At 34.9% G+C, this 17,138-nt stretch overlaps 1 protein-coding gene across 1 annotated transcript in view; it reads left to right on the plus strand.

Annotated features, from left to right (window-relative positions):
• MNAT1 (MNAT1 component of CDK activating kinase) overlaps positions 1 to 17,138 on the plus strand; it is a 197,627-nt gene that overhangs the window by 71,862 nt on the left and 108,627 nt on the right. The window contains exon 6 of the mRNA XM_090270955.1: positions 811 to 936. Coding sequence (XP_090127081.1) covers positions 811 to 936 — 126 coding nt within the window. The remainder of the gene's footprint in view (positions 1 to 810; positions 937 to 17,138) is intronic.

Below are 17,138 nucleotides of genomic sequence, written 5' to 3' on the forward strand. Positions count from 1 at the left end.
CTCCTGAGCTCCCTCTGCATATGTTTCTGTGTTCTTATTCAGCTGGCAACTCAGAAAGAAAGAAGTTGGGATATCATTTAGTTTAGATTTTAGCTGCACAGCACTGTAAACATGTAATAGGACTTCATGTTAAATAGGATAAATAAGAGTCTACGTATAAGAATTAGTAATTTACTTGCATTGTTAATATGTGTGTGTACAGGTTTGTGTAAATAGTGGCCCTGATTTAGTATCAACATAGATACTAAAAACATTGCCTATCACTTTGTTTAAAAAATTAGACTTCATTACTAAAAATAAGTCAGTAAAAGAGAAAATAAGTGTACTTTTGGTTGCACTTAACAATAGTTCCATTGTGCAAAACAGAGCAAGGATCATTTCCAAACAGCCTCAGGTGAAATCTAATGGGAAACAATTTCAAACTGGTCTGAATTCACTGGTAAAAAGAATGTGTCTTATATAAACATCTGATCTAAGTTATGGTACTTTGTACTACTCTTTTTGTGATTAGCTTCTAATTTTTTTATTTTAATAAACATGGTTGGCATTGCTAGATGAAATAAGACCCTATTAGATTTTCTTTAATGTGGATTTTATAAAAATAATTTTTTGCAGGTTTTGATTTATGAGTGTAAAACAGCCTTTTCTTATTATAGAATGTTAAAATTTTTTTGTAAAGTGTTCTCCATAAAGTGAATATTTAGGTTGACATCAAATGCTTATGGAAAGGCATAATTTAAAATAATAGACTTGTTGCTCTTTAAGTTTTTTCTTTTTAACTTTTATATTGCATGCTAACTTTTCTTACAGGAGAGTTCTGATCTCCCTGTTGCTCTGCTTTTGGCTCAGCATAAAGATAGATCTACCCAACTGGAAATGCAGCTTGAGAAACCTAAACCTATAAAACCAGTGACATTTTCCACAGGAATCAAAATGGTAAGCCACATTTTAATTGCTTGTTTGAAAGATATATATCAAGGATTATACTTTATAATTTTATATTTATTTCTACTGATAAACTGAAAGTTTTAGATGTTTAAGAACAGTGTCTGATCTAGGATAGATATCTAGAAATATGAATATGCAGAGGGAAAAGTAATAAATAATTTTCCAAGTATGCAACACAGTTTTGTTGTATGTAATAATGGTTTGTATGTGTTTTCTTAGTCTACATAAAATGTTAAGCTTGTAGTATAAGAAAACATTCCTTAAAAGAAAATGCAGACTTCTGGTTTCTGGTATGTCATGTAAGAAGCTTGGAAGTTGGCACTACATCCTTAAAAGTAAAGTTTGGAAATTCCCACTCCATCCTCACACTGAAAAAACAACTTTTCTTAGATCCATAAATGAAGAGAGGTCACAAGGCTAATTACTGCCCTGAAAATTGGAGAGACTGGCAGATAATACAGAGAATCGGAACTTAACGGATTTACAGCTTCCCAGCAATTTTGCAGAGAACCAGTGGTGGTGCAGGGAAATCTGAAATGTCGTTGACAAATTGTGGAGGCTCTGTGGACAACTCTGAGCGTTACAAACTCCAGATGGCACCAGACATTGGTGGGCTGGCCTCACACTTTGTTTTACCTGTTGCATCTCTACTAGGTTCTTTCAGTGAATATTGAGAAAAATCCCCTCATGTTTCTGGCAGATAAAGGGGAAAAGGAACTATTTTGAACTAAAAGTATTCTGTTTTGCTTAACAAGGTCTGCCCTCAAGAGACTTCACCAGAGCTTAACCTGCTGGAGTTTTTTTTTATCAGAGCCTAACTCATGTGGCGAAAGGGAAATACCCACCCAGCTCTAGCTACTCAAGCCTTCCCTGTGGGAAAAAGAATGACACAACTTCAGACCATCTTTGTCATTCTGCCCCACCTAGGAGGAGGAAGATGGACTGAGAAACATGTGTGAAATTCACAGTCCAGAAGCACAGGTGTCTAAAAGACTGAGACCTACCCATATGACTATAAGATGCTCTGCTATCTTTCCTTACCACCACAGTACTAAAGGCTTATGTACAGCAGTTCCTTTTACCCAGTGCCTCATGGCTGGCTATCAGGAAAAAATTATGAGACATACTAAAAGACGGAAAACACAGTTGGAAGAGATAGAGTAAACTTAAGAACCAGGCTCAGATATGGCAGGGATGTTGGAATTCTCAGACTGGAAATTTAAAGCAACTATGATCAAATGGCTAAAGTAGACAACATGCAGGAGCATATGGACAATATAAGAAGAGCAATGAAAATTCTTAGAACCAAAAAGAAATGCTAGAGAAAGAACCCACTTTAACAAAAATCAAGAATGTCTTTGATGGACTTATTAGTAAACTGGACACACCTGAGGAAAGAATCTTTGCGCAAGAGGATATATCAGTAGAATCCTTGAAAACTGAAAACCAAAGAGAAAAGAAAAAGACTGGAAAAAAATAAAGAACAATATCCAAGGAATTTGGGACAACTTCAAAAGGTATAACATATGTATAATGGGAATACCAAATAAAGAGGAGAGGAAGGAACAAAAGAAATATTTGAAACAATAATGACTGAGAACTTCCCTAAGTTAACATCGGACACCACACCAGAGATCCAGGAAGCTCAGAGAACATGAAGTAGGAGAAATGCCAAAAAATCCCACATCTATGCATATCATTTTTAAGTTACAGAAAATTGAAGATAAGGAAAAAGTCCTGAAGAAGCAAGAGGAGCAACAAATACCTTATCTGTAGAAGAGCAAAGGTGAAAATTGTGTCTGGCTTCTCCTTAGAAACCACACAAGCAAGAAGAGAGTGGAGTGAAATATTTAAGGTGTTGAGACATAATTATCCTAGGTTAGTGGCTTTTACCGTAATTTTACCCTGCAACATTATCCTTTAAAAGTGAAGGAGAAATAAAGATTATCAGACAAACAATTCAAGGAAGACTTTTGTCAGTAGACCTTCCTTGCAAGAAGTGTTAAAAGAAGTTTCTTTAGAGACAAGGAAAATGGTGTAGGTCAAAAACAGATCTCCATAAAAGAAGAGCATCAGAGTAGAAATAAGTGCAGGTAAAACAAAAACATTTTTTTGTTCTTAATTGACCTAACAGATAAGTTTGTTTAAAATAATAAGCAACACTGTACTTGGCTATGTTTACTTATGTATGTATGTGTATATATGCTTATACACACACACATACATGCTTATCTGTAAGTGAAATGAATGATAATACAAGGGACAGAAGGAACAAATCAGAATACTTGATTTATGGATAAGTGGGTACCTGAATAATATAAAGTATTCCTGATCAGTTTTAAACTTACAAATGTAGGAAGTATTAATTACCACATCTTCAAATGTAAAGAAAAGCACCACTAATTAAGAAATTATCAAAGTTTTAAATTAAGAGTCAGTATAGTATAGAGGGAAGAAAATGGGCATGGGAAGACTCAGATGCAATTGGGTTAAACTTCAGCTTCACCATTTATTAGATGTATACCCATGGGTAAGATTTTACTTTATTCTTTCCGAGTATGTTTTCTCATTAATAAAGGTGAGATATTTTTAACTTTATATGCTTATCTGGAGGATTAAAATGTGTGTGTGTGTAAAATTAGGTAATACATATTTTTAGGATTCTTGAATTTGAGGGAATTTTATGATAAATTTGGCATTTTGATACTTCTGTAAATCTGTGATATTGCTGTGACCGTGGTGTTTTGTTTTAAAGACTTTAAAATTTATTTTAAAATTCACATATGGTAAAGGTCATTCTTCGTGATGCACAGGGTCTTGAGAAAAGCAGAATTATGTATTTACCACCACAATCATAATATAGAGCAGTTCCATTTCTCTGCAAAATTCCCTTGTGCTAGTCTTTCATAGTCAACCCTGCACGTGCCCCGCCCCCCAGCAGTTAGTGATCTGTTCTTTCAGGTCTAGCTTTGTTAGACCTGAACACACGTTTGAAATCATCCATATTGTTGCATGTATTTATAGTCGTTCCTTTTTGTTGAGTAACATACCATATGTATGGATTTATCAGTTTCTTTATCCATTCATCAGTTCAAGGACATTTGGGTGGTTTCCCTTTTTTTAATGATTATGAATAAAGCCTCTGTAAACATTGCATACAATTGTGTGTGTACATAACTTTTCATTTCTCTTGGGTAAATACTAAGACCGAGACTGGCAATTTATATGGTAAGGATATGATTAGCTTTGTAAGAAACTGCCCAACTGTTTTTCAAAGTGGCTGTACCAGTTTGCATTCCCACCAACATTGTATGAATGTTCCAGTTGCTCTGCATCCTTGACGACCTCGGTATTACGAGTTTTAAAAATATTTTAGACCTGGCTGGTGTGGCTCAGTGGATTGAGAGCTGGCCTGCAAACCAAAGGGTCGTTGGTTTGATTCCCAGTCAGGGCACATGCCTGGGTTGTGGGCCAGGTGCCCAACCACACATTGATGTTTCTCTCCCTTCCCCTCTCTAAAAATGAATAAATAAACAAACAAATAAATATTTTAATTAAAAAATATTTTAGGCATGCTAACAGATGTATGGTGGTATCTCATTATTGTTTTAATTTGCATTTCCCTGGTGACTCATAATGTTGAAAATCTTTTCATGAGCTTATTTGCCATCAATATTTTATTTGACCTAGCATTTAACTTAATACATCAGATATCTTGCTAGAAGGTGCTGTGACCTTATTGTTTTCTTCCTTTCTCCCTTCTTCCCTCTCCTTTGGTTTTGTGAGATGTAATGTATATACACAAAAGTGCACCGAGCCAAATCATACCGTAGCTCAGTGAATTATCACAAACTCAACATCTGTGTAACTGTCAGTCAGGTAAAAGAAAAAAGTATTGTCAGTGCTCTAGAAACCCTTTTCATGACCCTCTTTATCTGGTCAGCACCCAATTCCTTTTCCCAAAATTAGTCACTTTTTTTCTTCTTCTTTTTCTTTTTTCACTTTTTTTTAATGGTAGTTTTTTTCTGGCTCTTACAAATAGAATTAACATCTCTCTCTCTCTCTTTCCTCCCTCACTCCCTCCCACCCTTCCTCCCTCCCTTCCTTCCTTCCTTCCTTCCTTCCTTCCTTCCTTCCTTCCTTCCTTCCTTCCTTCCTTCCTTCCTTCCTTCCTTCCTTCGATGTGAAGTAGATGATCCAGTTACTTTAATGCATGTTGAGATTCATATAATTTAGTGTCTGATGGGATATTTATTATTGTTTATTGTTATGACAAAATTCATCATTAGGTTCATGGCAAATTTCAGGTGAAATTTCAAGTGACCCAGGTTTTGTGTGGGTTTATTAATATATACTGAATGTGGAGACTGACACATAATGTAGATGAAAATTAAATGCTGCTCAAAGAACCACTTTTTATTGATTTATTTTCCTATTTTTGTTTTTTATTACTTATATTTGCTCTTTATTATTTCCTTTATTCTTCTTAATTAGGCTATCATTTGCTCTGCTTTCCTAGTTTCTAAAGGCAGAAGCTTAGATCATTGATTTGAGACCTTTCTGATTTTTTATTATTGACATTTAATAGTATAAATATTATTTTGACCATGATTTAGTTGCATCTAATACATTTTGACATTTTGTCTTCATACTTTTGATTCCTTTGAGAAGCAGTTACCAAAATGGGTTTAAATGTGTAAGAAATGTGTCAGGGAAAGTGCCTGTGAGAAAGAATAAGACAAGTATAGAAGGCTGAGAGTGTCATCAGACTGTGATGTAGGTGTGATCCCAAATGAAGAAAGAAGTAATAGAACAACAATAAAAAATATAAAAGATTCCTCTAAGATAAAAGTAGCTTATAAAAGAACTAGCATTTCAAACAAAAAAAAAGGAAGAAGGAAAAGTTGTATGGAAGTGTCTCAAGCGACAGTGTATTTCTAAGGGAAGTTTGGCGTGGTGGCTGGGGAGTACTTGTGGTAAAGTTTTCTGGAAGAGGAGTCTTGGATCTCCTAAGTATGCAACTCCCTTGGTATTCTTGCCTCACTCAGACTGGCTAAAAGCAGACTGTGGAATTCATGGAGGTGGTGCAAATGTGGAGGTGGATTTGAGAGTGCAGCACCTAGGAGTCTTGCGTGGCCCATTACTCTTCTGCAGTTGGAGAGCTGAGAGGTGCATTCCTGTGGCCATCACAGTTGTATTTTCATTTTCATTTAGTTCAAATTATTGTGTAACTTTATTTTTGACTTTTTGCTTGACCTCTGGGTTATTTAGAAATGTGTTGTTTAGCTTCCAAATATTTTCAGTTTTTCTAAGTACCTTTAAATGCTACTGATTTCTAGTTTAATTCCATTGTAGTGAGAGAACATATTTGGTATGGTTTCAAACATCTGGGATGTATGAAACTTTTTTCTTGCTTGATGATGTTATTTGCTCTTGGGCCGTGTCCTGTGAGTGTGAACTAGGTCAACTCAATTGATATCCTTGCCTTCCGTTTTCTTACTGGTTTTCTTTTTTTTTTCTTTCAGTTACTGAGAGAGAAGTGTTGAAATATTTTAGTATAATTATGGATTAAAAAATAAATTTTGAGCCCTGGCTGGTGTGGCTCAGTGGATTGAGTGCCGGCCTGAGAGCCAAAGGGTCACAGGTTTGATTCCCAGTCAGGGTACATGCCTGAGTTCCAGGCCAGGTCCCCAGTTGGGGATGCGCAGGAGGCAACCACACATTGATGTTTCTCTCTCTCTCTTTCTCTCTCCCTTCACCTCTCTCTAAAAATAAATAAAATCTTTAAAAAAAAAATAAATTTTGCATTTATCTTTTCAAGCTCTCTTTTTAGTTGCATAAATGTATAGGGTTGTTATGTCCTTTGATACTTTGGCATCTTTATTATTATGAAATAAATCTATTCCTGGTAATCTTTGTTTGAATTACTACTTTCTCCTATGCTAATAGCCACTCTGTTTGGTTGTTTGTTTGGTTTTTGATTAGTGTTTTCTTGGTATGACTTGTTTTTTGAAGACAGGCTACAGACAGTTGGATCTTGCTTTTTCATTAAATTTGATAATCTCCCTTTACTTATTGTTTCAAGGCAGTTATTGATATGGTTGGACTTAAATTTACCTTCATCAAATTTGGAAAAATACTTCTTTATATATTTTTCTATTCTTCCTCTGTGACTTTAATTACATATATTATACTGCTTGATATTATTACACAATTCATCAATGCTTTGTTCGTTATTTAATTTATTATTATTATTATTATTTTAATCCTCACCCAAGGAAGATTTATTTATTTTAGAGAGGAAGGGAGAGAGAAAGAGAGGAAGGGAGAGAGAGAAAGAGAAACATCCATGTGAGAGAGAGAGACATCTATTGTTTGCCTCCCATATGCGCCCTGACCCGGGGACCAAACCTGCAACCTTTTGCTGTATGGGATGACATTCTAACCAAATGAGCCACCTGTCGAGAGCCTTTGTTTGTCATTTTAATAAGTTTTAGTTTCTTTTTGCTTTGGGTGGCTAGTGTTGATATGCCCTTAAGTTCACTGATTTTTTACTTCACTAGTGTCTAATTTGCAGTTTACCCTACTTTCTATATTTTCATTTCAGGTACTATTTTAAATCTCTATATGTTACATTTGGAACTTTTTTACATCTTACATTTCTCTCCTCATCATTTTCATGTTTTTTTCCCTACCTTCTTAAATATATGGAGCATATTTTTAATAGCTGTCTTGACTTCCTTGTCTGCTAAATTTATCATCTTTGCCATTTCTATGTCTGTTTCTATCGACTGATTTGTTTTCACCTGCTGTGGATCATACATTTCTGCACTGTTTTGAATACCTGGTAATTTTTGGTATTCCATTAAATATTTTCAGGCTTTGTTTGGTAACAGTTAAGTCACCTTTACTCTATAAAATTCTTGCAAGGATTGCTTTTAAGCATTGTTAGGACATACAAGAACTGACTTGAATGTTAGCCTAATTTAGCTTGACTTTGAAGGTGATATTTTGAGAACTCCACCTGATGCCTCTTGAATTAAGAGACCTTTTTATCCTGTTTATTGAGACTGTGAATTATTCTGGTCCTTTGTGAATTTGGGAATTGTTTCACCTGTTGGTTTTTCAGGGTATTTACTTGACTTTGAGTAGTTTACACTCCCTCATGTCCAGATTATTACCCAGGCAAAAAGTAAGGACACTACTCTAGGATCTCTAGAACAGAGGTAAGCAAATTACAACTCACAGGCCAAGTCCCACCTACCACCTGCTATTGTAACTAAAGTTTTATTGGAACATAGCCATGCTCATTCATTTATGTATTGTCTTTGTCTGCTTTTGTGCGTTAATTGCAGAGTTGAGTATTTATGACAGAGATCATATGGCCTGCAAAGCCTAAAATATTTATCTGCCCTTTACAGAAAATGTTTGCTGACCTTTGCTTTAGAGTTTTATCTGTGTAGAATATTCTTCTATGATAATCTGCTCTGCAAATTATAGACAGCCCAGGCTTTGTTTGGGTTCCCTTTCCATGTATCATGGCCTGGAAATGGCCTCCATGAAGTAAGCCAGGACAATATAGGGCTAACCTTATTTGCTTCCATTCCCTTGGGGAACACAGGCCTGTATTGACTGATACTCAGTTTCTGAAAACTATATAGTCTTAAATTTCTTTCAGTTTTCTAGATGCTTAACATGGGAATGGTTCTTTTTTTTTTTTTGGAGGAAAAAAATGTTAACATAATTCAACATATATTCATAACAAAATATTTTAGCAAATTAGAAACAGAATAGCACCTCCTGAACTAATAAAGGAAATATACCAAAACCTATCACTGACATAATATTTAATGGTGAAAAGGATGAATGCTTTCCTTCAGTACAGAAAACAAGGCAAGGATTTGTGCCCTCACCACTTCCATTCTACATGATACTAATAGTTATACCAGTGCAATATGGCAAAAAAAAAAAAAAAAAAAAAAAAGAAAAGAAAAGAAAAAGAAAAACAAGGAAAAAAATGAATACAGATTGGAAAGGAGAAAATATACTTAATTCAAAATTTTAAGTATGGAAACTACCATTTGTAATAGCATCAAAACATGAAATACTTAGGGGTAAGTAATAAGATATTTATAAGAACTGTATACAAAAAATATTGTATGCAACAAAATGATGATGAGAGAAATAAAAACTATATAAATGGAGAGATATACTGTGTTTATGGTCTGGGAGACTTTTTACTGTTTTCTTTTTTCATATTTTTTACATCTTTATTTTTTACACTTTTTTTCAGTTACACTTTACAATTAATATTATTTTGTATTAGTTTCAGGTGTTCATCATTGTGGTTACACCATCATATACTTTGCAAAGTGTTCCCTCTGATATTTCCAGTACCCAGCTGGCACCGTACATAATTATTACAATATCATTGACTGTATTTCCTATGCTGCACTTTACATCCTCATGACTTTTTTAACTACCAATCTTTACATCTCAGTCCCTTCACCTTTTTCTCCCAGTCCCGTAACACCTTTCCCCTGTGGCAGCTATCAGTCTGTTCTCTGAATCTGAGTCTGATTCTGTTTTGTTGTTTGTTTGTAATGTTTAGACTCTCGTCGTCGTCGGCAGCCGTCCGTCTCGAGAGACGATGGTGTAGCTTCTTAAGAGTCTATCTGCACCGCCGATAATGGCTGTGCAGTCCGATTCGGGAGTGACATGGTATCTGTCTCCTCCCGTGTTGAATCGACATCTTGCGATGACGCTGAAGCTACAGAGCCTGGGCAGGGTGATATGGAGGGTCTGCTGTTGCCCATGCAGCAGACCCCCCTCTCTTCACAGCTGAAGGGTCCAAGGGAAAGACGGAGTCGATACAGCTTGGGTTCAGGTGCGCCGCAGGAGTTGCCGGTGTTGACTACAACATCAAACCGCCTTAGGGACTCCGGCTCCGGATTTTCTGTCGGGGTTTACTCCCTTAGCCTTTCCCCTGAAGAGGTATGCCGCAAGGCAGCGGAGGTTTTTTGGAGTCAGAGTTTTCCTTCTCTGATGTACCCTGACTGGAAGATCGAACCAGCGACACTTAGCTCGCAGGCCGACGCTCAGTCCACTGAGCTAAACCAGCCAGGGCTATTTAGATTCTCTATGTAAGTGAAATCCTATGATATTTGTCTTTCTCTGACTGACTTATTTCCCTTAGCGTAATATCCTCTAGTTTCATCATGCTTTTGCAAATTATAAGGTTTTGTTCTTTTTTGTGACTAATATTCCATTGTATGTATGTATCACAGCTTTTCTATCCCCTTGTCTGTTGATGGGCATTTGGGTTGCTTTCATAGCTTGGTATTGTAAATAACACTGCAGTGATCATGGAGGTGCATATGTTCTTTTGAATTATTGTTATATGTTTTTTTATGACAGTACCATGCTGTTTTGATTACGTTGGCCTCGTAGTATAGTTTGTTATCCTGTAGAATAATTCCTCCGACTTTGTTCTTCTTTCTCAAGATTGCTGTGGCTATTCAGGGTCTTTTCTGGTTCCACATAAATTTTTGCATGATTTGTTCTAGTTCTGTGAAATATATCATTGATATTTTGTTAGGAATTGTTTTGAATCTATAGATTACTGTGGGTACTGTGGAGATTTTAACAATGTTAATTCTTTCCATGTGCATGGTATATGCTTTCATTTATTTGTATTTGCTTTCTTATAGTTTTCTGAGTACAGGTTTTTTACTTTCATGGTTAAATTTGTTCCTAGGTATTTTATATATATATATATATTTTTTTTTTTTTTTAAATAATTTATTTATTTGTTTGTTTATTTTTAGAGAGAGGGGAAAGGAGAAAGAGAGGGAGAGAAACATCGCTGTGTGGTTGCCTCTCTCGCGCGCCCCCAACTGGGGACCTGACGTGCAACCTAGTCATGTGCCCTGACTGGGAATCGAACCAGCGACACTTGGTTCGCAGGCCGACGCTCAATCCACTGAGCCACAGCAGCCAGGGCTTTATATATTTTCGATGCAACCATAAAAAGGGTTGTTTTCTTTGTTTCCCTTTATGATAGTTCATTATTGGTGTATACAAATGCAACCAGTTTCTGGGTATTTATTTTCTGTCCTTCTATACTGAATTCATCAGTTCTGGTAGTTGTTGGTGAAATCTTTAGAGTTCTCTGTGTATAGTATCATGTCATCTGCAAATAATGACAGTTTTATTTCTTCCTTTTCAGTTTGGATGCCTTTTATTTCTTATTTTTGTCTGATTGCTGTGGCTAGCATTTCCAATGCTGTGTTGAATAAGAGTAGTGAAAGTGGACATCTCTTTTTCCTGATCTTAAAAGAAATACTTTCATTTTTCTTCATTGAGTATGATGTTTGTTCACTGTGGGTTTGTCATATATGGCCTTTATCATGTTGAGGTATGTTCCCTCTAGTCCCACTTTGCTGAGTAATTTTTCATAAATGGGTGCTGGATTTTGTCAAACGTTTTTTCTGTATCTGTTGATATAATCCTATGATTTTTATGCTTCATTTTGTTTATATGGTCTATCATATTATTTGGTTTGCAGGTATTGTACCAATCTTACATCCTAGGGATGAATCCTGTTTGATCAGGGTGTATGATCTTTTCTATGTATTGCTGAGTTTGGTTTGTGAATACTTTGTTGAGGAATTTTACATCTGTGTTCATCAGTGATATTGGCCTGTAATTTTCTTCCTTCCTTCCTTCCTTCCTTCCTTCCTTCCTTCCTTCCTTCCTTCCTTCCCTTTTTCTTTCTTTTTTATAATCCTCATCTGAAGATTTTTAAAATTGATTTTAGAGAAAGAGGGGGGAAAAGAAACATTGATGTGAGAGAGAAACTGATCAATTGCCTTCTGTATGTACCCCAACCTGGGATCTAACCTGCAACCCAGTTATGTGCCCTGACTGGGAATCAAACCTGCATGCTTTTTGGTGCATAAGATGATGGATGCTCCAACCAACTGAGCCATCCACCCAGGGCTAATTTTTTTTTCTTTGTAGTCTCTATCTGGTTTTGGAATTAAGATAATGCTGATCTTGTAAAATGAGCTTGGGAGTCATCCTTCCTCTTCAATTTTTTTGAGTAGTTTGAGAAGCACACGTGTTAGTTCTTTGAATATTTGGTAAATTTTCCTGGAAAGTCATACAGTCCAGGACTTTTGTTTGTTGGAAGTTTTTTGAATACTGATTCAGAGTCATTAGTTGTAATCAATCTGTTCATATTTTCTGTTTCTTCTTGGTTCAGTTTTGGAGAGTGTATGTTTCTAGGAATTTTTTTTCTCCCGGATTGTTGAATTTGTTGGTAAATAGTTGTTCAAAATATATTTTTATAATCCTTTGTATTTCTGTGATGTCAGTTTTTACTTTTCCTCTTTTATTTCTGATTTTATTTATTTGGGTCTTATTTATTTATTTTTAAATTGATTCTTGTTAAAGGTTTGTCAGTCTTGTTTATCTTTTCAAAGAACAGCTCTTGGTCTAATTGATCTCTTTTAGCTTTTTAGACTGTTTATTTCTGCTCTCATCTTTATTATTTCCTTTCTCTTACTCTGGTCTTTGTTTTTTGTTCTTTTTATAGTTCCTTTAAATGTAAGATTAGATTGTCTACCTGAGATTTTTCTTGTTTCCTGAGATAGGCCTGTAATGCTATGAATCTCCCCCTGTCCCATAGATTTTGGGTTGTTGTTTTCTCATCTTCATTTGTTTCAAGGTATCTTTTCATTTCTTCCTTGATATCATTGTTAATCCTTTCATTGTTTAGTAAATGTTATTTAGCCTCCATGTGTTTGTGTGTTTTTCAGGTTATTTTCTTGTGATTGATTTCTAGTTTCATACCATTGTGGTCAGAGAAGATGCTTGATATGGTATCAGTCTTCTTAAATTTATTGAGACTTGTTTTGTGTTCTAATATGCATCTATCCTGAAAATGTTCCATGGGAACTTAAAAAGAACGTGTACTCTGCTGCTTTGGGGTGAATTGCTCTGAAGGTATCAATTAAATTATTCTGATCTAGTGTGTCATTTATTTTAACATTATTTTTTTAATCCTCATCTGAGGAGATGTTTATTGATTTTAGAGATAGAGGAAAAGAGAGAGAGAGAATTGATGTGAGAGAGAAACATCGATAGGTTGCCTCCCAATCTGACTGGGGATTGAACCCACAACCTAAGTAATATGCCCTGATTGGGAATTGAACCTGCAACCTTTTGGTGTATGGGATGATGCTGCAACTAACTGAGGCACCCAGCCAAGGTTAATCTAGTGTGTCATTTAAAACCACTATTTTGTTGTTGATTTTTTGTCTGGAAGATCTATCCATTCATGTCAATGGAGTGTTAAAATCTTCTACTCTGAATGTATTACTGTCAGTCTTTCCATCAAGATTTGCTTTATGTATTTAGGTGCTCCTATGTTGGTTCAAAGATGTTTACAAGGGTTATATCCTCTTGGATTGCTGTTTTCTAAAAAAAATGATGTTGTGCCCTTCTTTGCCTTTTACCTAAAATAGCCTTTGTTTTAAAGTCTGTTTTGTCTGATATAAATAATTGCTACCCTGGCTTTAAAAAAAATTTTCCATTTGTATGAAATACCTCTTTTCATCCCTTTACTTTTAGTCTTTGTGTATCTTTTTTCTGAGGTGGGTCTCCTGTGGACAGCATATATTGAGTTGGCCAAAAAGCTTGTTTAGTTTTTTCCATAAAATAAAAGATACATTTTTCATATTCACCAATAACTTTATTGATTTGGATATTTTGAGCATGTCGGTTATCTCCCGCGTGGTATAACATTGATTGCCCTCGATTAATATCTCAATTTGATCACTGTCAACTTTAACTGGTCTACTCAGCATGGAGCATCATCCAGTGAGAAATCTCTAGCATGCAACTTTGCAAAACCACTTCTGTCACGTTCCGTCAGTCATAGCAACTTCTCCATACATTGCACAAACCTTTTATTTTTATTTTTTGCTTGCAATAATAAAGCATATTATGCCAAAAATGTTGCATTATTTTCTTCCATCTTCAATATTAAAATGGCTATATAAAATTTACCAATTTGGTAAGTTTTTTTAAATGTATGCTGATGTGACAGCTGTCACAATACAATCTAACAAAATTGTTTCCAATGAAGTTAAAGACAGCTAAGCTCCATTAGAGCCATCTTATGGAAAAAAAAAAAAAAAAAGAACTTTTTGGCCAACCCAATAAATGGGTCTTGTTTTCTTCTTCATTCAGCTACCCTCTGTCTCTTGGTTTGAGCATTTAAACCATTTATTTACATTTAAAGTAATTATTGATAGATACAGATTTATTGCCATTTTATTCTTTATAACTATGCTCATTATTTTTCTTTCACTTTTTTAAAGGAGGTCCTTTAACATTTCTTGTAATACTGGTTTGGTGGTAATGAGCTCCTTTAGCTATTTCTTGTCTGGGAAGCTATTTATTTCTCCTTCAATTTTAAATAGTAGCTTTATTAGGTAATGTAGCCTTGGTCGTATGTTCTTGCTTTTCATCCCTTTGAATATTTTGTGTCAGTCCCTTCTGCTATGAAATGTTTTCTGTTGGGAAGTCAGTTCACAGACTCATGGGAGCTCCCCTGTAGGTAACAAACTGTCTTTCTTTTGCTGCTTAAAAATTTTTTTTCTTCAATCTTTGCCATATTAATTATAATGTGTCTTGGTGTGGGCCTTTTGGGTTCATCTTGTTTGTGACTCTGTGCTTCCAGGGAGCTGGCCCACAGACCAGGCATTTGTCCTGACCAAGAATCAAACCTGCAACTTTTCTGTGCATGGGATGATGCCCAGCCCACTGAACCACACCAATCAGGACTGAAAAAGAATTCTTGAGTGATAGTGTTTTCCTTTTAGCACATTGAATATATCATCCCACTACACTCTGACTTCTGTGTTTTCTGATGAGATTTCAGTTGTTAATCTTATTGGGGTTCCCATGTGTATCAGGAGCCATTTCTTTTTGCTACTTGCAATATTTCCTCTTTTTCTTTGTCTTTCTGCATTTGTAGGGCTCATTAGTGCTTAATTTCCCTAATTTTATCACCCTTTTAGGGCTTTAGTTTAGAGGTAAATTTTAAAGGAAAATTTCTTAGATTTTTTACTGTTTTAAAATACTTATAGACTAAATTTATTTTTTACATATTTGCATTTTTTCTTGTTTTTGTATTTGTGTAATTCAGTAATACCTGCTTGAGGAGGATCTACTTAAGCATCTTTGCTAGTAAGAAATGGTAATAGTTTTTCAGTTTTCAGTTTTATTTTATATTATTTTCTTTAGGAGATTATGTCCATAAATATTTAGCTCTGGACTGTGTCATTGTTAAGTAACATCTGGGATTAGAGTTCCCAACTGGGTATCTAATTTTTCTGCCTTAGTCTTTTAGAAGTGTTACTATGAGCAATAGGCAGGCAACAGAAACAAAGAAGGTGATTGGGACCAAGAAAAAAAAAAAAAAAGACTGAAACAGATGGTAGGGAAATAAAAGAAATAAAAAATTTCTTAAGCATTATTTGTTTGGGGTTGTTTTCTTGTTAAACACATGGAAATACTTCACACGTTTGAGAATTACTGAGTTCCTACATGGTATTTTTGAGAAACAGCAAATCATTCATGTAATATAAACACAGTTGTAGGTTAACTGGAACTTTTCATTTCTGGGTCTTACTTTTTCATAAGATAAATATCATTGCCTTCTTTCAAATCATATTCTGAATATATTTTGGGGGATCATAAGCATAAATTTAATTGAGTAATGCTAATGCAAATAAATAAAAAAACATTCACTAAAAACTTCTTGAGTATTTATAGTTTTGTTGAGTTATATTCTGCTTTAAAAATGTATGTTATTAGTGGGATTGGATATTTCAGAATGCAGCTAAAGTCAGTATAGTCAGTTATTTTGAAATGCCTGTGAACCTAGATTTCTGCATCTGTAATTGCATTAATTAAATATTGTGACTGAAGAGTATTTGATACCTCTGAATGAACTTGCATGTAAATATGCAGCCCAGGCATTATTAATCTTCTCCCCCACCCCTAATTTTCACTGATGTGTTGTTTCTGAACCCCATTTAGGAAAATGGAAGTCTCAGTGAGAATATAAGCCTTTAGATTCTTAGTTCAATTTTTTTCATTATACCACAGTGTCTCTTGAGTTAAACATAAAAGTAGCAGAGAGATGGGTAAAGACAGAAATGAGAGAAGGAAAAATAATTTAATATAAGAAGTAATGTTATACCTAAGTCAATCATTTTATCAGTGGTAGGAGCTCTTACATTGCCTTAGTTTCTTGAAAGAGGATTATTGATAATGGTATGGCTCAGTAAAATAGTCTTTTTATTTCTGTAGTATTGATTTTAGTAGAAATGAGATCCATAAATGTAATACCTGTTTTTGGTGCAAGACCTCTTATCCTTGAAATTGTAAATAATGTTGCACACTTTTTCATTGCTGTCACCAGTTTTGGCAAAGTTCCACTATGTTTTATTAAAGGTTATCAAGGTATTTCCCTTGTGTTCTATAGCAGCGTGCACTTTTCTCAGTAGGAGGATCATTTCAGTTGAGAATGAGAAGGGGGAGTACCTCCTGTCATTCTGTTTAATGGCACAATGAGGAGACTTTTTTTTTTCTCCTTTGCCTTTTTACAGAAGATAGGCAGACTAGCAGTATGGCTAGGGATAAATAAGGACTTTTATTTGACCAGGTGGGTTCAGATTCTGGGTCTGTCAGTTAAGGTTTATGAAATACTCATTTGAAATAGTGTAAACCTTATTCAGTGGAATATACTTTACAATATGGTATTTGTGAGAATAAAACGAAAATAAACTCAGAGAATATTATTTGAGTGATTTTCTTTGATATTGTCGTTGCAATGATAAACTGTTTCCCAGATTTAACCTGTTAGTTCTCCCATAGATAACATAGTCGATGATTTTTTTAAAAAAACATAAAGAAATTAATACCAAAGTAAAAGGAAAAGCGTGACTGAGAGACGATTTTCAAACAAGATAAATCTTAGGTCTGGATGCATTATAATTTTCCAAAATTTTAAGCTGTCCAAAGACAAAGGAAGAATGAACTGTTCTAACTTATAAATAGGATACTAGGACATAATGATATAGTCTATTAAAAAGTATTAATGACTTTTTAAG

This window comes from Furipterus horrens, unplaced genomic scaffold (genome assembly GCF_987537825.1).
Source record: "Furipterus horrens unplaced genomic scaffold, mFurHor1.1.pri manual_scaffold_3, whole genome shotgun sequence".
In the NCBI taxonomy this organism is placed as follows: domain Eukaryota; kingdom Metazoa; phylum Chordata; class Mammalia; order Chiroptera; family Furipteridae; genus Furipterus; species Furipterus horrens.